This window comes from Hyposmocoma kahamanoa, unplaced genomic scaffold (assembly GCF_003589595.1).
Source record: "Hyposmocoma kahamanoa isolate Upper Pololo Valley unplaced genomic scaffold, ASM358959v1 187, whole genome shotgun sequence".
Taxonomy (NCBI): Eukaryota; Metazoa; Arthropoda; class Insecta; order Lepidoptera; family Cosmopterigidae; genus Hyposmocoma; species Hyposmocoma kahamanoa.
Genome location: NW_020653716.1, coordinates 688,744 through 713,753, shown reverse-complemented (window position 1 = coordinate 713,753; position 25,010 = coordinate 688,744). Strand labels below are relative to the sequence as shown.

The 25,010-nt window shown below is 36.4% G+C and overlaps 3 protein-coding genes across 6 annotated transcripts in view; 1 reads left to right on the top strand and 2 right to left on the bottom strand.

Moving 5' to 3' along the window:
- The window catches only part of LOC113226307 (luciferin 4-monooxygenase-like), a 31,724-nt gene extending 23,127 nt beyond the window's left edge, over nucleotides 1–8,597 (bottom strand). Inside the window, exons 1-2 of the mRNA XM_026458888.1 lie at nucleotides 8,265–8,597; nucleotides 7,518–7,725 (exon numbers count right to left, since the gene is read on the bottom strand). Coding sequence (XP_026314673.1) covers nucleotides 7,518–7,725; nucleotides 8,265–8,390 — 334 coding nt within the window. The 5' untranslated portion in view covers nucleotides 8,391–8,597. The remainder of the gene's footprint in view (nucleotides 1–7,517; nucleotides 7,726–8,264) is intronic.
- Nucleotides 8,598–10,402: 1,805 nt separating this feature from the next.
- LOC113226286 (28S ribosomal protein S5, mitochondrial) lies at nucleotides 10,403–14,359 on the top strand. The gene is made up of 7 exons (XM_026458856.1): nucleotides 10,403–10,577; nucleotides 11,694–11,913; nucleotides 12,052–12,185; nucleotides 12,789–12,883; nucleotides 13,162–13,297; nucleotides 13,540–13,739; nucleotides 13,815–14,359. Exons 1-7 carry the CDS (start codon nucleotides 10,427–10,429, stop codon nucleotides 14,169–14,171), a joined length of 1,293 nt encoding a protein of 430 aa, XP_026314641.1. The 5' UTR covers nucleotides 10,403–10,426; the 3' UTR covers nucleotides 14,172–14,359.
- LOC113226285 (autophagy-related protein 2 homolog A) overlaps nucleotides 11,735–25,010 on the bottom strand; it is a 66,270-nt gene continuing 52,994 nt past the window's right edge. Inside the window, exons 35-39 of one of the 4 annotated variants that reach the window (XR_003310084.1) lie at nucleotides 21,998–22,152; nucleotides 21,604–21,768; nucleotides 20,104–20,321; nucleotides 18,250–18,374; nucleotides 11,741–11,878 (exon numbers count right to left, since the gene is read on the bottom strand). Coding sequence is in view for 3 of the 4 variants with exons in the window: in XM_026458854.1 (XP_026314639.1) it covers nucleotides 20,112–20,321; nucleotides 21,604–21,768; nucleotides 21,998–22,152 (530 nt within the window). In the remaining variant the exon portion in view is untranslated. Of the gene's footprint in view, nucleotides 11,879–16,624; nucleotides 17,168–17,761; nucleotides 18,375–20,103; nucleotides 20,322–21,603; nucleotides 21,769–21,997; nucleotides 22,153–25,010 lie in introns of those variants that run through there. The other 3 variants (XM_026458854.1, XM_026458852.1, XM_026458855.1) reach the window with 3 other exon arrangements.

The following is a 25,010-nucleotide window of genomic DNA, read 5'->3' as shown; positions in this document are numbered from 1 at the left end:
TATATAAATATTAAATATTAGACAACATCACATACGTTGCTTTGATCCCGAAGTAAACAGCTAAAGCACTTGTTATGGAAATCGGAAGCAACGACGGTACCACAAACACCCAGACCCGAGACAACATAGAAAAGTTAGTTTTCTACACTGACCGGCAGGGGATCGAACCCGGGACCTCAGAAATGGCGACGCCATGGAAACCGGTGTGCAAGCCACTCGACTACGGAGGCCGTCGAAATTCATTAAAGTCCGTTTTTATTGAAGATGGAAAAATTTGACATTTGCAGGGTTGCCAGTTTTCGTAAAATTTTAAATAGTCATGTAGCTATTGTCGATAGATTTATCGATAGGTTGGAAAGATGATAATAGTTTCCAAAAAATGTATGAATTGTGAGACTTATAACATTCTAATGATTAGTAATTGCGTTATCGCCGTCTTTACTCTTATTTTGACGTTTGGCCCGCGAGTATCAAAATCAATTCGTAAAGTATCTACAGATGCACGTTCAAATTATTGCCCTATTGTAGACTATGTACAATACCACCTGAACTCGTTTTTATTCATATACATTTTTAATAATGATAGTTGGATTTGATTATCTATACTGAATTAAAATGAAAAACCACAAAATTTCCCTTTTTGATTTTTAATAGATGTGATGAACTTACAAAAGTTGACAATTCAAATGTACTTATAAATTTTACAATTCAAATGTACTTATAAAATCTACAATTCAAATGTTGACTTAAAATTAAATATGTATAATGCACACTGGGCGGATTCACAAATTACGAAACAAATGTATATATACGTGTTTCATATACATTTTTTTTAATTCGAAATTAGATTAGTCCTCTTCTGTGTTAGACGAGGTAATGGTATCGTCGGAATCCGATACATGCATAATAAATATATCACATACGTCGTCAATTAAAGTTCATATTTTCGCATTTTTCTTTTAGAACTGTATAAACAGTTGATGTTGAAATGCCCAGAATGTCAGCCGTTTTTTTAGCACATTCTGTTTTACTAGCAGCTTCTAAAAGATTTGGATCGGATCCCTTGTTTTCTTCCTGAACAATGTATTTATATACATTCTCCGTCATCATCTTCTCAGTAGTACTGAGAGCAATACGTTGTCTTTTCTTTCGAGGCGATAAAATGCCCGAAGAAGTGGATGGTCCTGGGTTGTCCATATTGCGATGCAATACGCAACAAATACAGTAACAAAAAAAACCTAACAAAAACTTAACACGATAACAGAAAACAATAACGTGAACTAACAAAAGAAACGTAATAAGCGCGAGCGCAAGTGAGCATATCCGAACAAGCCAAAGAGTGGTAGTCGAATGCGGCAAATTCAGCCGGCCCGCTGTGCCCGTGCGGCATTTTATTTATTTGTTTAAATTTTAGTAGCTACTTTTGTCTATAATAAGTAATATAATAACGACTCGCATATACCAATTACCAGCATAAGTAAAGATGACGTATATTTTTATTATACAGTTTTTTACGTTTTTCAATGTTAATTTATAATAAAAAAATAAAAGCAATAGTAGCCCAGCAGTGGCACGAATAATGGGCCGATGATGATTCAAATTTAACAAGTTCGGACAATCATTGCGTAAGCGTAACCAATATTCAGTCGATAATTCATTCATTCATTCAGTCATATTTATCGACTGCAATCACTAGCTACTTGAGAACGGGCAACACTTTTGCGCAATGAATTGTCAAATTTTTCCATCTTCACTAAAAACGGACTATAGCACTACTTTCCCAGAGATCTGCTCGCCATGACTAAACCCCAAATGCTAGCCTCCTGGTCGGTCCTTTGGCAGGAATCACGACAAACTGTTGGTAGACACTATGGTAATCTCCAACCAAATCTACCCACTAAACCCTGGTTTTTTAAACGTCGCGATTTGCCTAAAAACATCACTTCCACCATTATTCGTTTGCGCTTAGGCCATGTTTGCACACCTGTATTTTTGCGTAAAATCAGAGTTCGAGATCACTCTCTGTGCGAGTGCGGCCTAGAAGACGGTACCTTGGAACACATTTTTTTCAATTGTCCTAATATTGCTGTTCCACTTTATAACTTACTTTCTCCAAAATTCCCCCGCCCCGTTAACATAAACAACCTCTTAACTTTAGTGTTCTCCCCCCATATTGTTACTCTATGTAAATTTATCCACTTAAATAACATATATTTATAAATATTGTTTTGCTGTTTTGTTTTACATTCTCAACTGAGTACTCCCGTAGTCCAACTTACCAACACCGGTTAATGTCCTATTAGAGCTTAGCGAAAATTTTTTTTTTGTTTCGTTTTTTTTTCTTTCAACTGTGACATTGGCAAAATCATCAGTTCTCATATTGATGGAGCCATAAAAATAAAAAGTGAAGTGAAGTGACTATAGCACTAAATTCTAAACTTGGTAATCTTCATGCGGAACTAACTTTGTTGAATTAGTAACAAAAAGTAACAAAAAAGTTGAAGTAGTAGAATTTCCTAGAATTATTTAACTAGCTAAGTACAATTTAAGTCATGGCCATTCCCATGTTTCTTTTATGACTAAATTGTTAATCCGGATGCAAATACACTATACTATCTTTACAGTAAAGATTACCCTCTCAGATTACAAAACATAGGTAGGTAGATGAAGCGCGCCGAACACGAAAGTGAAGCCACCAAAGCAAATACAAATTCAAAAGCGAATACAAACTCGCGTCAGTACTAAGCAGTGTTGGCACATTTTCGATTTTTCGCCATTTAGGTAGCCTAAACGGTGATTGTAATAAATATTTTGAATTATCAACGGTTTTCAATTTTAAAATATCTTAATAAAATATTTTTTCCTTTGTATGATGTAAATCAAATAATAACAATTACATATTAACTTGTATTTTTTACATATTAACTTACTGTTTGATATCCTAATACCACTTAAGTATCATATAGCAAAATAACATTTCCAGTCTGTAACATTAGTATTATAGAAAGCAACAGAAATAATGCGGGAGATTTTTCGCTGCATCTGGCAATCTTAAAGGCCCATTTACATGGAGAGAGTTGCTCGTCTCGAAGATACGATTATCGAAAGAATATAAAAAACTTTCCTCGTCTAAACATTCGCGATTATTGGCCGTCCACGTGAGCGATAATCGCCTCGCCTTTCAATATTGAACGTCTCCGTGTAAACAGAACTCGAAAGCAAAAATCGTATTTCGAGTTTCTGTGCCAGCCGTTTCTACCACAAGTGCAGTGCGCGAGGGTGTTTTGATTATCACTGCTTTTCTAAGAAAAGAATTAATGAAACGAGAACGAAAAAAAAATTTGGATTAAGAAATGTTATAAAATTTGAAAAAAAAAAAATGTATATTTCTCTACAATGCAATGAACTTAATATTATCAGCAGTTCCAAATTTGAATGATTTGTGCGTCATTTCGGTATATCCACAGTCAATACCACAGTAATCACTGAACTCGAATGGCAATTCTCGCACTCAAAACGGTTCGAACCGATTTGTACGATAATCGTATGAACTTGAAGAAATGTCATACAAGTGTCGTGTTTAGACAAGTCGAAAACTCGTAAGCAAGAATCTCCTTACTACATATTTCTCTGTGTAAACAGTCGAGGAGGCGATTAAGTTGCTTGCGAATCGCATATGACATAATCGTAGGCGAGATTTTAGTTCTTGCCTGAATGTAAACATTATGATACGATAATCTTATGGCGATTATTGCTTACGATAATCGCCTACGAGTTTTCGTCACGAAGCGTGCGAGAAACGCTCTTTCTTTCTCTCGATTTTTGCTTTCAAGTTCTGTTTACACGGAGACGTTCAACATGCAAAGGCGAGGCGATTATCGCTCACGTGGAATATCGCGAATGATAATCGCGAATGTTTAGACGAGGAAAGTTTTTTTATATTCTTTCGATAATCGCATCTTCGAGACGAGAAACTCTCTCCATCTAAATGTGCCTTTACACGCACATAAATGGGCATGTCCCCACATCACACACAACAAATGAAAAGCGGCTTCACATCGTTTGTTACGTATGCTCCATCTGCCTATGTTTTGTAATCTGAGGTAGGTACTACTTATTAATTATTATTGTACAAAATCAAGTGATAATTTTTATTTCTACAATAACGAGAAGATATTTAAAGATTGACTATTTTTAAAACCGATGTATTAAATATTCGTTTTATCCGTTTTATTCGTACAAAAGATTTTATATTTGGTATTCGAATTATCCGAATACCAAAAATGGGCGAATATTGCAAGTCCTAATCATTAAGTAAAAAGACCGTAAGTACCTCCAATAAGTAAAAAGAAGAAGTGTTCTAAACAAAAATGAAAACTATTTAGAACCAGCTCAAAAGATATCCTAGCGTCAGCGATGCGCTAAAATGAATAATATAAAAAAAAACATGTTTATGAGTACAAATTAAATGTAATTTTAATATTTTGTTTTAAACTTTACATGTGTGGTCTGCACAGTTTTAATTGCATTGAACACTTGCAAAGTTCAAGTCACTTCAGCTTTTATGTATTTACATACTTAAAAAAAATATTTGTTTAACAAATGGATAGATATTGTTAGATTGTTACAAACACGGAAATGGACGTCCTTGTTTGCTAATCTGATTATCACACAAGTGACGTCAATCATTTAATCGTTATAATATAAAAAATAACACTTTTTTAAGTTACATAATGTACGTATACCTATGTATATCACGCTGAGCTGATTGGAATTGACTTTCGACGCGTTTTATCGTAAGAATGGTTCATACGCCAGTGTCCGGTCGTTGCGAATATCAGCATCCGCACTGATCGATCGATGCTGATATTCATTGCGGATATTCTAACAATAACAACAATCAAGTCGCGTTGTGACATAACTTAAAGGGGTCGGGATTACGGCACGCTGGAATAATTAACCATCCAGAAACAGACTGCAAGCCGAAACATCTCAGCTGTCTTTCTTACCTTTGATAAAATGGTTAAGCTAGGCATTGATTGATTTCATGCAAGTTGATTAATAAATGTTTGGTAAATAAATGAAAAAATTATAAAAAAAAAAAATTAAAAACGCCTTTACATGTAAATTCAATAAGGATGTGTACATTTTTCACGATTTTTTTAGATAGATAAAAAAGCATTCACATCAGAATCTGCTGATGTAAAGGTAAAAAAATCAGCATCCGCATTCGCTGACGTGTAAAAAACTTGCATCGGCAGCAACCCTGCGTAAACTAAAGTGTAAGGGCGCGTTCCCACTATGTCGTCACGTTTTATTATCGTTGGACGGCTGTCGTGTCTAGCCTGTTCCCATATTACGACTATCTGACGTGGACGACTTTTTATCGTTGAACGACTGTCGTGACTAGCTGTTCCCACTAGATCGTGACGGCAATTTATCGTTTCACGACAGCCTCCTTGCCCATCTCTGGCTACGACCCAACGCTACTGCCAAGCGAGCAGAGGGCGCGAGGTACGAGAGGAGAGGGCAGGGAGCAGAATACGTGCGAACAGCGATAAAAAAAACGTGACGACAATAGGAGATGCGACAATCTGTGGACACGTATTGATCGTGACTTTTTTTATCGTCAGACGACTGTCGTTCTAGCTGTTTCCACTGTGACGACAGTTTGTCGTTGTAACGATAAAAAATCGTAAACGACAGTTAATCGTGTCGTGCTATATGTAAACAACTTAATTTAAATATACAAACCACGACACTGTAAACTGCACGACAATCTGTCGTCACGACATGGTGGGAACGGGCCCTAAAGCACTATGTGCTGTTATAAGTCATCACTTCCCAGATCAATTATCGTAACTGGCAAAAGGCAAATATTTCAGAGTAATGTATATCCTGTTCAGCATTTTACATTTTGAACTGTAGTTCATGTCCATTTCTGGGCCCAGTAGGGAGGATATGATAATTTGGAGGAATTATATTAATAAAAGCTTGAAGCTTTGATAAGCTTCTATATTTAACGAAACTGCCTCTGTGGCCGAACGGTTACCATACCGGACTGCCACGCAGAGGTCCCCGGGTTCGATTCCCGGGCCGGGAGAAATATTTGTATGGCCTACATTTATTTCTCTCGTGAGTTTGGGTGTAATTTGTGGTTGTCTATGTGTGTGTCCATGGCACCCGCGACACAGGGTTTCCCTAGTGTGGGGCTATGTTGAGTGTGTGCGTTATTATTTCCTAGTTATTATAATAAGTAGCTATCACATTTACATTGTAATGAAATCTTTTTCAATAGAACATTAATTAGATATCCAATGTAATACATATATTAATAAGATAGGTAGACATGCCCCAAAATTGTATCATCAAAAAAACCGACCTCAAAAGTACGTGGAATTACGTCTATTTGCTAAGTTTTATTCAAATATCCCCTAGTTCGCCACTATACAGGACCTGACACTGGAGATAATAAAAATCGGTTCTCACTACTCAAAGTATATTGAGAGAAAAACGCCTTGAATTGGAGAAATAGCAAAATCAGCCATTAAAATAATGGCTCCTAAATTAAAGTTTAGGCGCTATTTATAAAAATGAATCTTCATGCGTGTACAGCCACCCTTAGAGGTGGATGATTTTCTTCAAAATGAAATGGGACAACTATGAAAGTACCCCCTTTCCAACAAAAAAGAATCATGAAAATCGGTTCACAAATACCGGAGTTATCGCGTAACATACATACGAAAAAAAAAAGAACATACAGTCCAATTGAGAACCTCCTCCTTTTTTAAAGTCGGTTAAGAACATGTGTTTATTCCCAGATTTTTTTTGTTTAAGGGCCATTTTTGTATAATAAATTAAACGCCAAATTGGCTTATATCACTTTTTTACATAAATGTTAACAAGCAAAATAGGTCCTTTGTCGTCGATTTACGTACACCAGCCCGTTGCACCATGGTTAAGAAAATTCTCCAAGAATTTTTTCAAAATATGTCCTATACAGAATTTATTAATTATCCCTAATATTGTTTAATTTAAGCGTATAGGTATAAGATTTGCATTTTATTGTTTGATTATTCTTTTGTTTATAATTTAATAATATATCCAGCTGTATAACGAGTAACTTTTACCTGTTTCTACTAGTTCAGGTATATGTGTGATATTTTACATTGGTTTGCATAATAGGCCTTTAGTTATTCTTTTGTACCATAAGTTATTTAATAAACAATTTTTTATTATTATTATTTTTAACATTATATATTAATTTTTGATAACTTAAATATTATGTATTTATGATATTTATTTGTATCAAAAAAATAGTATGGTTTATGTAGTTTACATTTCATGTATAATATTTTCAAATAGTTTTCTTTAGTAAAATTACAGCTTTAACATTGTTTTAATTGTTCTGGTAAGTTTATTATACATTTTTATGGTTATTGCTAGTGTGCAGAATGTAGTTTGAGTCGAGTTTGTTCGGCATGTTGAGTTTTAGTGTGTAATAAAATCATAATTACCAGGAGAATATGTTATATTAAGAGTAGACAGCACTCCACCGCAGTAAAACACAGCCAATGAAGCAACGGTGAACTCAAACCGATTCTCGCTGCTAAGTGAAACTAGGTCTCCTTTCTTCAATCCTAGCTTCTGGAGTGAAGCAGCTAAGTTGACACTGTTTTGAAGAACTGTTCTGTATGTCACCTGTTCGCCTGTTTCAGCGTCAACCTAAAAAGTATTAAACAACATTCTACTTCTTTTGAATGCTTATAATAAATTCCACAACATTTCCAATGAAAAAAAAAATTGGCAATTATTTCTGCATAGATTAGATGAAACCTGTGGTAGAGGTGAACTCCAAAATTTCATGATGTTTTCGATATTGAATCTCTTTGCATTGTATATTTCTGAAGAGCTGATTAATTTCTCTTTTTTGCTTCCTCTAATGCTAATCAAGGTGTTCCCTAGGAAGTGTATTATCTTTCTCATATTACTAATTAGCTACCAGACCACTGTCTTCTCAGTACATCATCAATCAAAATTATTGTTATAGTGTTTGTATATTGATTAAGAAATAGGGAAAATAATTATAATTTTCTGGAACATTCAATATCCTTCAACTCATGCATTTTCTGTCTATTTCTTGCAGATTTTTCAAGGCTACAAATAATACTATACCGTAGGTTTTACGAGCTCAAAAACACACCCATGTTGTATGTATGTATAATAGATAAAAAAGAAATAGGTTTTTATGGAAAAACTCTTACTTGAGCGACCTTTCCACCTCCGTTTTTGAACTGATCAAACATAAACTGCCCAAAATGCAAATGGGCGGGAATCTTCTCTTCTTCAGGGCCCGACACCACATTATCGTAAACCGTAATCACCGGCATGTTTTATTAAATATAGAAAGAAACAAAAGAAATATATAAAGCAACTTTAAATTAATTAAATAAAACCTTTTTTGCATCAAAAACTTAAGCCATACAACTTTATCGCTAAGGTTACGTTGGCAAGATTAATAAAATATTTTTATTCATTAGGAGTACTTCATTTACAATGACTTTGATAACGCGATAAAATTTGGCGATAATTGTATCTATGTATCGATATTTGCCGACATCATTAAATATTAATTAAAAAAAATTTTGCCGCCACATGCGGATCACATCACACCACCACCACACTTGCACCCAGTACCAACCAATGCGTTAGCATATAATAATCTGTGAGTAGAGTAGGATTTTCATTATGGTACATAGTTGTCTATGAGTAGGACCACAAACCAAGTAAGTACGACTGACCCACAATACATAACTTGCAGTGAGAGTCCGTTTCGTTTTCTTAAAATGTCGTTTCTTTAGTAACCGTTTCTGCAATTTACATGAAAGCGTTTCTTCGTTACATTGAAAGAAAGTATTTCTTGAAACGCTTTCTGAAAATAAATATTAACGCTCAGTCGCATCGTAGGATCGCATTCTAGAACTCTACTCAATGCTCAAGTCCTGCTGCTGACCTGTACTCAATGCTCAAGTCAGGATTTGAGCAGACTTGAGTATGATTTCAAGCACTGGAAAATGGCATTGGCAAGGACTTGAGTATAATTTCTAGTGCTTTAAATCATACTCAAATCCTGACTTGAGCATTGAGTAAAGTTCTGGAATACCACTCTGAAGTCATTGCCATTAGGGTCGTATTTCCAGTGCTTTAAATCATACTCAAGTCCTGACTTGAGCATTGAGTAGAGTTCTGGAATACGACCCATACACGATACGGAAACACTAGTACTTGAGCCGACCATAGAAGATCATCCTCATGATCCATTTTATTCAGAACCTAAATATCAAACTTACGTACTGGGTTTGGAGGTCTTATTTAATTAGACGTCACGAGGCCCATGGCGTTTGACACAAAAACAAATAAAAAATGAAATATGTCTAACAATTAATAAAGAATCTGCATCTCTTGGAATGAAATTATCTAAATTATTTAAAATGCATAATAAATTGACGTGTTAAGACGTGCTCTTGGCCCTGTACTCACACAGTGCAATTCAGTGCATACATTGAATGATATTATTCCTATTTTTAACCGACTTATAAGAAAAAGGAGGAGGTTCCCAATGCGACTGTTTTTTTTGTATGTATGTTACGCGATAACTCCGGTATTTGTGAACCGATTTTCATGATTCTTTTTTTGTTAGAGAGAGGGTACCTCCATAGTGGTCCCGTTTCATTTTGACGAAAATTATCCATCTCTATGGGTGGCTGATCACGCATAAACATTCATTTTTTTAAATAGCGCCAAAATTTTACTTATCGAGCAATTATTTTTATGGTTGGTTTTGCTATTCTCCAATTAAAGGCGTTTCTCTCTCTCAATATACTTTGAGTAGTGAGACCCGATTTTTATTATCTCCTGTGTCAAATCCTGTATAGTGGCGAACTAAAGGATATTTCAATGAAACTTGGCAAATAGATGTAATTCCACGTACTTTTGAGGTCGGTTTTATTAGTTCTCTGTACTGAGATTATATTATTCATTTTATTTAGTCGAAAAATGAGACTTGCGCGCAATACTGTGGGCTGTGGCACCTCGTATCGTATTTGTATTTTTAATCTTGAAAATTTCAGCAGGCTTAGCATGAGCCCAAAGACAAAAGTTATCTCTTCTTGGAACTGTCATTGAAGAAGTGATAACTTTTGTCTTTGGGCTCATGCTAAGCCTGCAGGATGCACTTGAATCCAAAGTCATAAAACAAAGTTAAAAATAATTACTGTCAGTCTTGGCTGTATGGCGCATTGTGCCTTTTCCAATGAAAAAAAACAGTACCCTAAAAAAAATTTAAGTGAACATTGAGGTTATGGTGTTAAGAATTTTTAAAATACAGTGAAAGAAACGGAGGGAAATCACTGTTTCCAGAGTAAATATGTCTTCAAAACTACTATCTTTGAAAAATCTTCTTAAGCCTCTTAATCAAATTGTAAAACAAACACCGTTGCTCGAAAACAGTGCAGCGTCTAACTTTAAAACAAACTTTAGCACTTCACCCGTAGCCTGTGTGAACTTCTTTAACAAATGTAAGTTAATTTACCACTTTAATACGTCTTAACACGACTACGAACCAGACGATAAGAAACAGTACATAAATTTTTGAAATTTTGTTACAAATTGTTCTTAATAGATCTTTGCTTCTATGAATAAAATGAGTCCTAAATGTAATTCATTGGGTGTGTAATGAAAGATTTATCAACAAATAATCTTTTTTCACTTGGTATAACAACATTTGATATAATTTTTAAGGATATAATTACTCGTTGAATATAATCAATAAGAGGTACAACCACAAAAGGCAATTTCAATGTGTGTAATAAACCTTCAGTAAACATAAGAAGATATAATGATTAGGTAACATAATGAAGTAATGGTATAAATATTACCAGTAATTATACTGACAGATGTAAAACGAAATAATGTATTAATTTATTTAATACTAATGTATTAATTAAGAGCCCAAGTGAATAAATTAGTAAATGAAAGAATGAAGAATGTTTAATTGCATATCAAAAAACAATACACATCAACTCATGTCCATCAAAAATAACATTTTCATTCCAAATATAGGATACTGATTTCGCATCGAAATTTCGTTTGGCGTTTCGCCGACCGCTGCCGCGGCATGCTCGCTTCGCTCACTTATCTCGCGTACCGTTTTGGTCGCAGTTCTAACCTAACTTTATCTACGAGAAGTATTAGTTATATAATATTATTTCTATGTGTTTTCGAGAGTAATACTCCTCGCTGCGCTCGTCATTGCAACTAAAAAACACTGAGATTATATTTATAATACATAATACTCATAATACTAATACTTATATCTGAAATGTTTAAATAAAATGTACATTATGCCATCAGTATATTAGATTGAAAGTTGTTATAACAATAGTTAATTATGTCCAATGACCCTTATATCATGCAAGAATATGTGAAATGTCTGTATACCATAAATTAATTATATCCATTGAGCATTAATATATTAATATATATCTTATGAATTGCACCCATAATTAATTAACATCCCCTTTATCAATGTTCACATTACAGCTTTTGTTGCATTTATTATCTCTGGAAACTGAAATTTTTTATTTGTATCAGTTGTAGAATTTTCTGTTACCAAAATGTATTTACTGTTCTAGTGCCAGCTGAGAAGCTATGGAAATCCGTAACGTCAGTAAGTAATCCTGGCGCAAAAAAAGGTCGTGGTAAGGGCGCAGGACGGATCAGAATACGCGATCTTAATCGTGGTCAAGTTATTGGCGTCGGTAAAATCAATATGCTGTGGCCAGGGCTCTCTGCGCCAGTTATTAGAGGTCGTGAACTCCTGAAACAACAGAAATTACCTGATGATCCAGAACGGTGAGATTTTATTGGTATTATAGTTTGGTTTTCATACAAGGGCATTATCACTAGAGTATGTCACATTAATAGGATGATGAATTCTTCTTTATGGGTGCAAAAATATGTATAATACACATTTATATGATAAAATTTTAGAATGGAAAAACTAATCAAACTCAGAGATTCAATGACAAAGTTCAGAAGATTGAAACTCAGCCCCATTGAGAGAGGGTGGTCGGGCACTAAAATGCCCGGCCGCAGTATTGGTGCACCAGATCCTGTTGGAGAAGGCAAGTATTAAAACTCAATAAATTTTAGTTCAATTCACATTGTTTATCAAATAGTGAGGTACCCAATATGCAGGTTGTGCTGCTTGGCTGATATTTTAAATTGACCACTAAGGTGGCCAAAGCATCATGTCCACTCTGGTGCTCTATGTCTGTAGTGAAAACCAGTTGTTTATTCTAATGGCGTATTTCACTAATAGTAGTTTTTTTAACAAAATACTTTTCTTCTACAATGTTTGCTTCCATAAAAACTCTTCACCCTTTGGGGTAATAAGGCCACATCTACAAAATGAGAAGAGAAACCTCTCTCTACAAAATGAGAGAGGTTTAAGATTCCTGTAAATTAAATTAGTTAATAACTCTTTTATGCTCAATTAGTTAAACAGTTAGTTAGTAACATTTTTTATATGTTAAATTTTCCATGTAGTTTGTATTATTTTAATAATTTTGATGTGATAGAAGCCTTTTGGATGTATGATCACATGTGACAGACAGATAGACGGACGGACGGACGGACGGACGGGCGGATGGACGGACGGGCGGATGGACAGACGGACGGACGAACCGTTTTACAAAACATGACCCATGTAATATGCTTTCTTACAGATGAGTTTACTGGTTTTGACACAAAAGTATTGCAACTGAGGTCTTTACTCATTATGAAAGGCAGTCTCGGACGTACAAGGAACTATCAAGCCATGGTAAGGTTTTAATCTTGACGTCCTGTTAAGTTTATGTTTGTCATTATTTTGTCATACCACATGCTGAATTTTGACGTTAATGCATATAATGATCACTAGTATGAACATTGAGATACGAGCTTTGCAGCCTAAATTTTACAAGTGGGGAAAGCAATAACAAACATGTTGTGTAATTTTTTGCCACAACTTTTATAATTTCTTTTGTACTACACAGCAAAAGAGTATGTGGTAAAAACCCAACAAATTACATTGATTATACCTATGGAAATCTTTACAAGGTGGTGACTGGTAATGGGCAAGGTCTAGCTGGATTTGGTCTTGGAAAAGCTAAGGAGGCCACAGCAGCTTTAAGGAAGGCCAAGAACAGAGCTGGGCAGAAGCTGATGCACTTTGAAATCTACAATGATCACACAGGTATAAACTTATGTCCTTTACTTAAAAAGTAGTGAACAACAAACAAAAAATGTACTTACTTCAAAGGTTGTGGTAAATATCTTGTACCATAGTGGGTGTTGGCAGTCAAATTGTTAAAGTTTTCTAGCACCACATTTTATTGTATCAAACTTTAAAAGATTTAAATTAAATCCTAAAACAAATATGAGGAGAATGGTTTTGTTCGGAGAGTACTGTGCCTAAATCTCACTATTCCTTTCCAGTATTCCACGACTTCTTCACAGCATTTGGAAAGACAAAGTTATTTGTCCAGAAGAAGAATGAAGGCTTTGGTTTGAAGTGCCATAGGGCCATTAAAGAAATCTGTGTGGCACTAGGTATTAAAGACATAAGAGTCAAGTTAGAGGGATCTAATAATTTGCAACATATTGTTAAAGCATTTTTCATTGGGCTATTACAGCAGGTAGGTAACATTTGACAACTGATTGTGATAATACAAAAGCTGTGTTTAAAGTGATTTATCTATCTTTTATTACAGAGAACACATCAGCAACTAGCTGAAGAGAAGAAATTGCACTTAGTTGAATACAGAGCCGAAAATGCATATTATCCGAAAGTTGTTGCCAGTCCCAGTGTAGTTCGAACAAAAGACGAAATCCCGAAAGATGAAACTCTAGATTTCACTCAGTACGTGATGAACGACCGCGTGATATTAAAAAAGAAAAGATGGCCACGATTCTATGAATCCATGCCGCATTATCAACTTTACCTGAAAAAATATGAAAGGCACAGGAATCATAACAAAATACGTTTGAATTTAATGGTTGAACACGGTACTGTGAAGAGTTTTTTGACTGATAAATATCCTGAAGAAATAACTGAAGCTGAGGCCTAAATAGTTGTTTAGTGTACATGTTTAGCGTTATAATTAATTAAAATTATTTCGCGTTCTATTATACTCTGTTTTTTTAAGTATGAGTGTGATATACTTGTGATCAAACTAACCGAGTAAATGTGTAAGAAGCAAACGATCGATAATAATGTATAATAATAAATAAAAATACGAATAGTTTTAACCGAAGTAAAAAGGAGGTTATCAATTCGACTGTTTTTTTTATACGTATGTTACGCGATACCTCCGGTTTTGGTGAAACAATTTTGGTGATTCTTTTTTTTGTTGGAAAGAGGGTACCTCAGTTATTGGTCTCGTTTAAAGTTGATGAAAATGTTCCACCTCTAAGAGTGGCAAACTAGGGGATGAATCTACGGATATAAAAATAATACTTTCCGGTAACCAATTCCAATAAAACTTGGCAAATAGATGTAATTTTGAGGTCGATTTTTTTATAATTGTAGATCGACACGTGTCGATTGTCAAAAAATTGGGCAAATCTGTAGGAGTCTGTAGCTGAAAAAAAAAAACAAACTGGGTTTTAATTATTTATTTCAAATGGCTGATTTTTTCTATCAAAAAAGAGAATTGTTCAATAATTATCGTACTACTACAATAAAATGATACTAATGGAATAAAATCTTAATTATTACACTAATTATGCAAAATAAATGTTACACTACAAGTTTATGGTGTCAATTCTGTTAATTCCTGAATATGACAGTTCTGAAGTTATTTACTTACGTTATACTCTTCATTAATCTAAACGAGGTAACACTATGTTTAGACGTATCAAATTAGGTTTGAATTGTGCAAAGAATTAACACCGATATTTAACTAATTAACAAAAATAAAAGAAAATTGCTAATTAAAATAATAGAAAATATTCAAGTTACAGAAATCATATAATACATATTAATTATAAATTGTTTTAAAATTTAAAATAAATATAATTCTTTAAAACTGTACGTGAAAAGTAATGTAGAGAGAGTATTCAAACTACCCTCCGATAACCAATTATAAAATTGCATAACTCGATATAAGACCTCGATCAAAAATAGGACAACCAACATTAGTTTGGTTCTTGCATTATGAAACGGCAAAGATGCGACAATTTTTATATTTAATTTTTTTTACTCCTGGTAGGTACGTATTTAAACTATTACTATTGCTTGAATGAAGTTTTTATAAATTAAATGAAAAAATGAATGGTATAAAAAATGAATGCACCATACGTACAAAATGCATTTGTTTTCGTATATTCGGACGAGGCTTATAGTAGTAATTAAAAATACAACTTCCGCATCTTGTCATGGCACCCAATTATCCTTTCAATTGCTAAACATATTTACAATGTGACCACAGCGCACTTTGTATGAACAAATTAGTCATAACATAAAAAAACTTTTTATACCCAAAGAGATGTAAGGAAAATTACAAAAATTCTTGTAATCGGATGTTTTTTGTAACTTTGTTTAAACAAAGTGCATTGTTTACAATTATTTTACATATACCTTTATATATTTTTTACATATATGTGGCCTAAATGCTCTAAAATGCTATTTGCTACTACGTCAAGCACCATAGTCTTTACGAAATATTTCCAGTCTACAAATATACATTTTGTATGTTTTATTTTTAGTTAACAGTTGCAATGTAATGTTATATTCAACCTGTTGTGACGAGAAAGCAAGTATATATCCAGTATTTTCAAATTGCTTAAAAGTTGAACATTCGTGTTTATTCTGTCTCCTAATGTGTAGCCTAAACTAATTTGATACAATATTGTTGTTTCTTTGTAAGTTAATAAAGAGTGAAAAGGATGACAATATTTTTCGATAGGTGTGTCAAATTTAAGAATTTTACCGGTCATTCTTTGAGTTAAAAACGCGTGCGTTCCTCAATTTGGCGTTGGCGGGTTTACCGATATGGCATCGATGGGGTTGTAACATTATAAAGTAGAAGTACCGCACATAGTCATTTTTACTTGACCTTGGCGAATCATCGTTTGTTTCGATGGAGCCATAGCATTAAAAGAAGAAGACAGCATGCAATTGGCACATGCGTTTTAAATTACAGGCTTACCGCCATCGAGTACATAACGATGCCTACCGCTTAACTGAGTGGGTTCTTGAGGTAGCTGCGCGGTGCAGGAGGAGTGACAGTTTACGTAACAGTTACGTCGCGCTGCACACGGAATAATTTCAACAATATTTTTCTGACGATATTCAATAGCAAATTAATTGAAAAAAGTGCACATCAAATTAGCCAATTCTTGTTATGTAAAAGGGTAATGAAAAAATCTATTTCATTGAAAATTACAATTAAAAGATAAGCCATTTGGCACTTTTTTCAATCAACTTGTTATTGAATATAGTCAGAAAAATCTTGATGAAGTTATCCCGTGTGCATCGCGACATAACTGTTACGTAAACTGTCACTTGAGTTAAGCGGTAGGCCTGTAGCTGTATATAGGCTAACTAAAGGCAAACATGTAAAACGTATCATCTATAACAATAGTTTATTTTTTAAGGTTCTTCTTTGCGATGAGATTAACAGCTACACAATTACGAAAAATTATAAAGATTAGAAATAAATTGGCGATTTAAATGTACAGTTCTTATGTACATGTAAGTTATTGTCCAAACCTTAACCAATAAGTTTAAAAGGTGATTTAAGTTCTTTAAAAGTCATTGTGTTTAGATAAAGATAAGAATGGTTTAAGGGCTATTATGCTGTACAAAGCAACTGCTACTTTTTTGTTATTTGGGACTTCTTTTCACATTTCAATCATCAATATCACTACGTTCCTATCACTATTCAGAGGGTATTTTATACCGAGTAATATCCCGTATTTTTCAAGGAAACGTCAGAATAATTTCCTTATTTAACATGAACGATTACACTAATATCGAAACGTGGTAACAAAAAGGGGGTAGATTAAGTAATTTTTTCGTGTAAATTGTACTGCGAAACTATTAGGAATTCGTAAAGAACATGTGGTCGTTGAAAGAAACTCTGGTAAAAATTTAGAATCGGTTTGCAGGGTAAAATAGAAGAAAAACTCAAAACACAATGTTTGAGATGTAAAATCGGTCCTGTCCAACTAGCTAACCGTGTGTTATATCTGCTATCACTCACTCACAGATCACTAACAGTTCTTTTGAAAATTAAATCCGTAAACATGTTTTCAACAAATTCCTATACGTTTAGTATTATTCCTTTGAGTGGCCACGTGTTTAAATTGCGATATAAAAGCATTTTACGTAATAAATAAAGAAAGCAAAAAGCTCTACTCTCGGTACAAAAAACAATTACATTAAAAATCGTAGTAATTAATTCTATAATAAAAAAAGATTAACTAAATTACATATACATAGTTCCACAATTTTAAAACGAAATAAGTCATCACTCGTCAACTGTACTATGTAACTTTTGTATTTATCGAGTTCTTAGGTTTTCGCGATTCTTATACATAGGAAATGAAACTATTTTTTCGGATCTAAATCGCGTATATTTGTTTTTTCAAACAAATCAACGCTTAAAAAAGTCAACTTTTGTATTGTTTTGAAGCTTATACAAATTACTGCTTAGTTTAGTTTTAAAGGTTTTGTTGCTTCAAAGTCAAATAAAATTGTACTATCAGTAGAAGTTTTAAATTCACCAAACTAAACTTTGATACCGATACCGAAAATTTTTTCAATTTTTTTCTACTATTCTTTTAAAACACTTTCTTACCTTTTTACACATTTAAAATAAGGTTAGAATGCTGCCATTACTTGTCTTAAAATTGTACATCATCGTTACAAATGTACATCGTTGCGTGTGGTATTCTTTCATACTATTCACAGTCCAGCGAGAGCTCATAAGAATACGGAAATGTTTGGTAGGTATAGAAGTATCAGAATCTCACGTGTCGTGTGGTTATTTTATATAACCAATCAGGAACCGCGTGAAATATTAGTCTATTTGATTGACTGATGAATAAATCTAGAAAATTAAGATTTGCCATTTGTCTTGTAGCACCCGGGCAAGGGCTACGTGCAATGCCATGTTTAAATCATCTCTCGCTGATACTTACTCGGATTAATTATTAAACTAAACTGAGCAATCGTTAAATCTAGATGAACCGTCACCGCCCGGAGTGGATGGGAGAGATCGTTACGTAAAAAATAGTATTTCTGTGTATGGAGTGCGATGGCAGTTCTGGAAGACAATATTTTGTAGTAAGTATTTTTATAAAAGTTTACTTAAATAATTTAACAAATCAAGAGAGAACCTTCATAAAAATAAAAGGATTACAAGCCATAAATGACGGGACGAACAAGTCGTGCGCCTGGTGGTAAACGACACGCATACCCATAACAGTTGTAGTGCCACTCAGAGCTTTAAATTGCAAAGATCTCAGGGGCACTGTCACTGCGCCCGTCACCCTGAGATACAAAGTCGACAAGTCCCATGTGCAGTTATCATATTACTGCTTGGCAGCAGAAATAGGTACGAGCGCTTTCCCATTATGTCGTGACGTTTTATTTATCGTTGGACGATTGTCGCGCTAGCCTGTTCTCATATCACGACTATCTGTCGTGACTGTGTCGTGGTCGATTATTTTATCATTGAACGACTGTTATGTCTAGCTGTTGCCACTAGATGGTGACGACAATTTATCGTTTCACGGCAGCGGTTAAAACCCGGGCGCTTGCTCATCTCTGGCCCTACTACGCGCTACTGCAAAGCGAGTCGAGGGCGCGGGGTATGAGAGGGGAGAGTAGGGAGCAGAACACGTGCAGACAACGATAAATAAAACGTGACGACAATAGTAGCTGCGATTACCTGTCGTCACGTTTTTATCGTGACTTTTATTTATCGTCGGACAACAGTTGTCGTTCTAATTTTTCCCATTGCCGCGACAGTCTGTCGTCGTAACAACAAAAAAATCGTGAAGTCAGAGTTAATAGTGTCGTTCCATATGTGAACAACTTAATTTAAACATTCAAGCCACGACATTGTAAATTGCACGACTATCTGTCGTCACGACATAGTGGGAACGCGCCCTAGGGTGACAGTACTTCTCTGGACGAACTCGCTCACACGAAGTCATAACTGCTGGTGTAATTTTTTTATAATATCAATTGGCGGGACGAACAAGTCGTGCGCCTGATGGTAAGCTACACGCCTGTCTATAACAGTTGCAGTTGCCACGGCGCCCGTCACCCTGAGACATGCACCCTTACCCTTCAAAACCGGAAAACAGTAATGCTAAACATTACTGCTAAGCGGCAGAAATAGGTAAGGTGGCAGTACTTCCTTGGACGAACTCTTTCACAAGGAGCTCTACTGCTTACAAAAATTAAACTTTAGTGGATTACTTTATTCATAAATGAACGTTCATCATCATCAAACCACTTAAACGTCCCACTGCTGGCCACTGGTCTCCTCACAGGCGAAGGTTTAGGCTCCAGTCTGCCACCCTGGCTCAATGCGGATTAGGGACATCATTCGTTTTCTGAGGGTTGTGAACCTTCTTCGATATGTACGTTTCATCGCGATGTTTTCCTTCACCGACAAGCTTACGGTCAATTTCACATTAAATTTCGCACATAAATTCTGAGAAACTCACAAGGTCGAGGCTGGATTCGAACCCACGGCCTCTGCTTGCGAGGTGATAAGTCAAATCATTACGGAGGAGGTTCTCAATTCGACTGTATGTTTTTTTTTGTATGTATGTTACGCGATAACTCATTTGTGAACCGATTTTTTATTTATTTTTTAGTGGAAAGAGGGTACCTCATTAGTAGTCCCATTTAATTTAAAAAAAATCCGGTTTCGCGTACTTTCCGGTAATCGATTTCAATAAAACTTAGCTTAAAGTTATGTTTAAGGGCAGTAGGTTTTTTTGTACTCTGAGATTATAATCATTTAAAAATGGGCTTACCGTGTGCGTTACGAGGGAGGTCCCTGACGCCACTTATCGGCAGAATCCCTCGCAGAATGCGGTGCAAGGTGGGCTCGAACACCGCCCAGTACGTCGGCGGCGCCGGCGGCGGCCAGAGCCAGTGGTGTCACTGCCGCGCCGGGCAAATGCCGGAGGACGCCCACACCGCTCTCGCAGCGGGCTGCCATTGCCATGGTTGCTGCCGTTTCCGCGAAACCCTACAGCCCAAATTGAAATTTATTAAACGAACTTTCGACTAAGTAAAAATGGCGAGCCAACTGGTTATCTGAAATTGAATCGTATTTGTTTTTATGTACAAATAAATGACTTCCTTACAAAGTAAGTTTTTAGTATTTTCAAAACGAACTTGGCCCAAGTATAAGCAAGGAATTACGAAGTAAATTCAAAGTTTAATTTCTTGCTTAAAGTTGGACAAAGTTAGGTTTTTGTAAATACAATAAACTTGCTAATTCGTTTTATAAATATCAGCAATTGATATACACAACAAATGACAAATTCCTAATTATTGTTATAATATTATTAAAGCTTTTTAAGACGTTTTTAAAATATTTTTTGAACGCGTCATTCGTCACTTGATTGTTACGTAAGAACAAAATTTCTATACTCTATCACCTCGCAGTGGCTTAACGTCAATATCGAACTGGTGTCAATTTGATATCAACTCTGACGGGAGCATTGCCCCATGCGCCCCTTAAACTACGGAATGTTGATTGGTTGCAAGCAGTGACCTCAGAAAGTAAACTTTACAGTAGTGAAGCTAGAATAGTACGTTGTGTATTAAAGGCGGTAAATAAGAATTTACCAACGAGAACCTATTAGAATCTCGAAGCAGAAAGCTGAAGGCTTTAATAACTCGAGTGTTTTATTTTTTTACTGTCCGTGATACACACAATGTCCTTCATCACATTTGCGAGGAAATAAATGCAATATACATATGGTTCACAATAAAACAATAATGGATTTGGCAAATGGCGAGTTTTATGTTTTTTTTAATTCTTCCATTTTTCACATTTTAGTTCGAGTTGCATAGATAATTCAACTCGAACTAAAATTATGTAAAAAGGAAACACGCAAACAGCCATGATATCAATTATAAGAATTAAAATCAATTATAAGAAAATCTTAACAATAAGTATTTAAGTAGTATGTGGCTGAATTGCAATTAAATTTCTGTTTATTAATTGCAATTAATTTTAAGCGAATGTTTTAATTTTGAACTTAAGTAACCTCCTTAACCTCCTATCTAAGGAAGTATGTCGTGCTACAAATAAAAAAAACGCTCCTTACCGACCATGGCTGTAATGGAACGAAGAAAGGTCCGTGTATTATATTTGGGGCATTATAGTCAGTTAGCCACCGAGCAATCACACCATTTACGAGCAAGTGTGGTGAAAAAACTAGTGCCGTATCACGTCGGTTGATATCAGTCTCAATACGCAAATACCCAAGGCGCAAAATGACTATGTAATGTTTACTGACCTCTTTGACGGTGTGTATGGCGCTGGCGACTCCCTCTCGAATGTCGGTGGGGTGCCGTGCGGGATCATGACGCCGTCGTCTGCGTCGCTCGCGACGTTGGTACGCGTCTTGCAGAGCCAGTGTGGGGCCTGGGGTCAGCATGTCGAATGCTGTTTCTGCTGTCGCCTGTACGTAATTATCGTAGTGTATACAAAGAGACACGTGATTATTAAAAAGTAAAAAAGTAGTCACCACAAAAATCTGAGGGACATTGCCACTGCGCTCGTCACCCTGAGACGTACGTTGACAAGTCCCATGTGCCTGTCATTTCACCAGCATCCTTACCGCTCTAAACTGGAACGCAATGCTCACAAGGAGCTCTACTGCTGTTTATAAATATTAATAAAAATTCTACCTGTATGAGTTGTAATATGCGCGTAGTGATGTCCAACGCTGCGACAGCAGTCCTTGCGGTGAAGGAGGCAGCGCCGCGGCGCAGGCCGTGCACCAGTCGCCCATCGCGACGCCACTGCTCTACAGGCAGCCAGAACAGGTCGCGAATGCCCGTTACTGCAATACCACTTTTCATTAAACTTAGGTTTCACACAATTGTCACTCTTATTGCCTCAATCATACTGTATTACATTCCCGCCTGACTGCGTTTATGTACAATCAGACAGGAAATGACAAACGTCACTTTGATACATCTCATGTCCAAACTTCGAAACTTAAATATAGTCCGGTGGGGTAAGAGGAACATATTTTATTTTTAACGGACTTCGATATAGACATGAGCGCCGATAGTAGACCAACCGGCAGCAACCCGCCGATAAAAAAAGTGTCGGCGGCGGCGGCGTTTCGGCGGCGCGAGCGCGACCTTAAAACGAATTTGTATATCGGTGTTTGTTTTTACAAAAACCATTATACAAATACTTTTTCAAAGGAAAAAATAAAATAACGTATTTTCTATAGTAATCAAATTTTTATTAGTTCGATCAGGCGCTCCGATCGTACGCACGCGCACGTTTCCATATTGTGTATGCGTAGTGAAAATGGTGATGCCAGAAATTGACAAATTAATTTTCTAAACAAAATATAAAGTCACTAACTAACTTTTGTGGCCTATCTATGTCACCTCTGCTGAGGTCGGACGGCACGCTAGCCTATACTGCAGAAAACAAGGCAAATCTTTTTGCCTCACTCTTTGCAAAGAGTTCGCGTCTGGATCTCATCTTACAGGCTGCCTGCACTATGGCGCCAATTCGCACACACCAAAAAGAGGTACTTAGAACTCTGGACGTGAATAAAGGTAGCGGGCCAGAAGGAATTCCAGCACTAGTCAGTGCTGGAATTCCATCTGGCCCGCTACGTAACTGTGCGCCTGAGTTGTCTCCTGTTCTCACACGCCTACACTTGTACCGCCTCTCACTTGAGACTCGTGTAGTTCCCAGGTCGTGGAAGCTTGCAAACGTGCAACCTGTGCCGAAAACGGGAAGCAGAGCTGACTCTGTCAACTATAGACCTATCTCAGTCACTTCCATTCTCTGCAAGACTATGGAACGTGTACTCAACAACCGTCTCTTGTCGTACCTTGAAGACAACGACCTCCTCAGTGATCGCCAGTACGGATTCCGACGAGGGCGATCAACTGGGGACCTTCTTGTGTATGCCTGTCACATATGGAGCGAGGCTATACAAAGCAAGGTGAAGCACTTAAAGTGTCTTTGGATATTTCTAAACCCTTTGATAGGGTCTGGCACGCAAACCTTTTAAGTAAGCTTCCCTTTTATGGGCTTCCCACTTTGCAATTATCTCAAATTTCTTGAGCGAACGTTCGATTTGAGAGGTCTTAGAAGGCTACTTTTCCGAACATATGGCGATGCCAATCTTGTCAGGCGTGTCTATTATCCACAAAACGGAGTCCCTTTGAGCTGACTCCGACTTTTCGTGATATATCCATAGTGATAGCCGACTGTCTCCAGCTACTTGGAATGGACCTGTCGTCCAATTTGTACTTCGGCAGATACGTTGAATCCATGGCCAAACATGCAGCGAGGAAGCTTAGGATCCTTTCCAGAGTGAGGTGTTACTTCACACCGGGGCAGTTGCATCAGCTGTACCAAGCACAAATCTGGTCGTGCATGGAGTACTGCTGCCACCTTTAGTATGGCTCTGCTACATACCAACTGGCCACCTTGGATTCAATTGACAACCGTGCCAAGAAGCTTATAGGTGAATCGGAATTAGTGGAGGTGAAGCTGCAGAGCTTTGAACACCGCTGTAAAGTTGCCAGCTTATCGGTATTTTACAGGATATGTCATGGGGAGTGTGCGATGGAATTACACGATTTAATTCCGCTTTCCCCTTTCCATCACCGGGGGACTAGGCGTAGACTTGGGTTCCACCTCTATGCATATTCCAAAGATTCGCACAAAGCGTTACGCTTCCACATTTATATGGCGAACGGCTATGGATTGGAATTCCCTGCCTGCAGACTTGTTCCCTGAACGTTATAACTTGGGCCTTTTTATGGCAAAAGTGAATAGGCATTCATCCATCGTCGACCTCATCGTCACTTTCCATCAGGTGAGATGGAGGTCAAATGCGAACTAACATTTTATAAAAAAAAGTTTTATTTTAGAAAAGTAATTTTCTGGCGTCGCCATTTTCACATACACAATACGGAAGCGTGCGCGCGCGTACGATAGGAGCGCCTGATCGAACTGAACGGCGCGCCGATTGCATTTGTCGGCGGCGGCGGCGGCGGCGCGAAGACAAAACGCGGCTGCGGCGGTGCTCCGGCGCGGCGCCCATGTCTACTTCGATAGCGAAAGGAGAAGGTTCGCAATTCGACTGTATGTTATTTTTGTGTCTATGTTACGCGATAACTTGGTATTTGTGAACGGATTTTGATGATTCTTTTTTTGTTGGAAAGAAGGTGCCTCATTATTGGTCCCATTTAAAATTGAAGAAAATATTCCACCTCTAAGGGTGTCAAACTTGGGGTTGAATCCGGTTTCGCTCACTTTCGGGTAGCCGATTTCAATAAAACTTGGTAAATAGATGTAATGCCACGAATTTGTGACGTCGATTTTATTGGAACTCTGTACTGAGATTATGAGTCAAATGTTTTGGACCCATAGGAAGAACAGATTAAGTCTTATTAGTCGTCACCAAATAAGAGGCCAAATTTGACAGCTAAAGAAGGCGATAGTATGAAGCTTTGAATGCGATCAACGAAACAATAAACGAACAATTATTAGCATAATTGAGTTTTTTTTAAATATTTAAATTTTATTGAAACATTATATAATAACACAAAACACATTTGAAGTACTGTTTTCGTACGAATGCCTAAATAAAATGCAACTTTGAGTTACCCCGAAACGTCCTGAAAACGGTTACGTCCTCAAGCAGCAATTAATCGC

Excerpts from the sequence above, each read along its gene's own strand:
- LOC113226286 (XM_026458856.1), top strand. The coding sequence starts at position 10,427 with ATGTCTTCAAAACTACTATCTTTGAAAAATCTTCTTAAGCCTCTTAAT. Across the intron at positions 12,884-13,161 it reads CAAGGAACTATCAAGCCATG|GTGGTGACTGGTAATGGGCA; the intron begins GTAAGGTTTTAA and ends AATCTTTACAAG. Across the intron at positions 13,740-13,814 it reads TCATTGGGCTATTACAGCAG|AGAACACATCAGCAACTAGC; the intron begins GTAGGTAACATT and ends CTTTTATTACAG.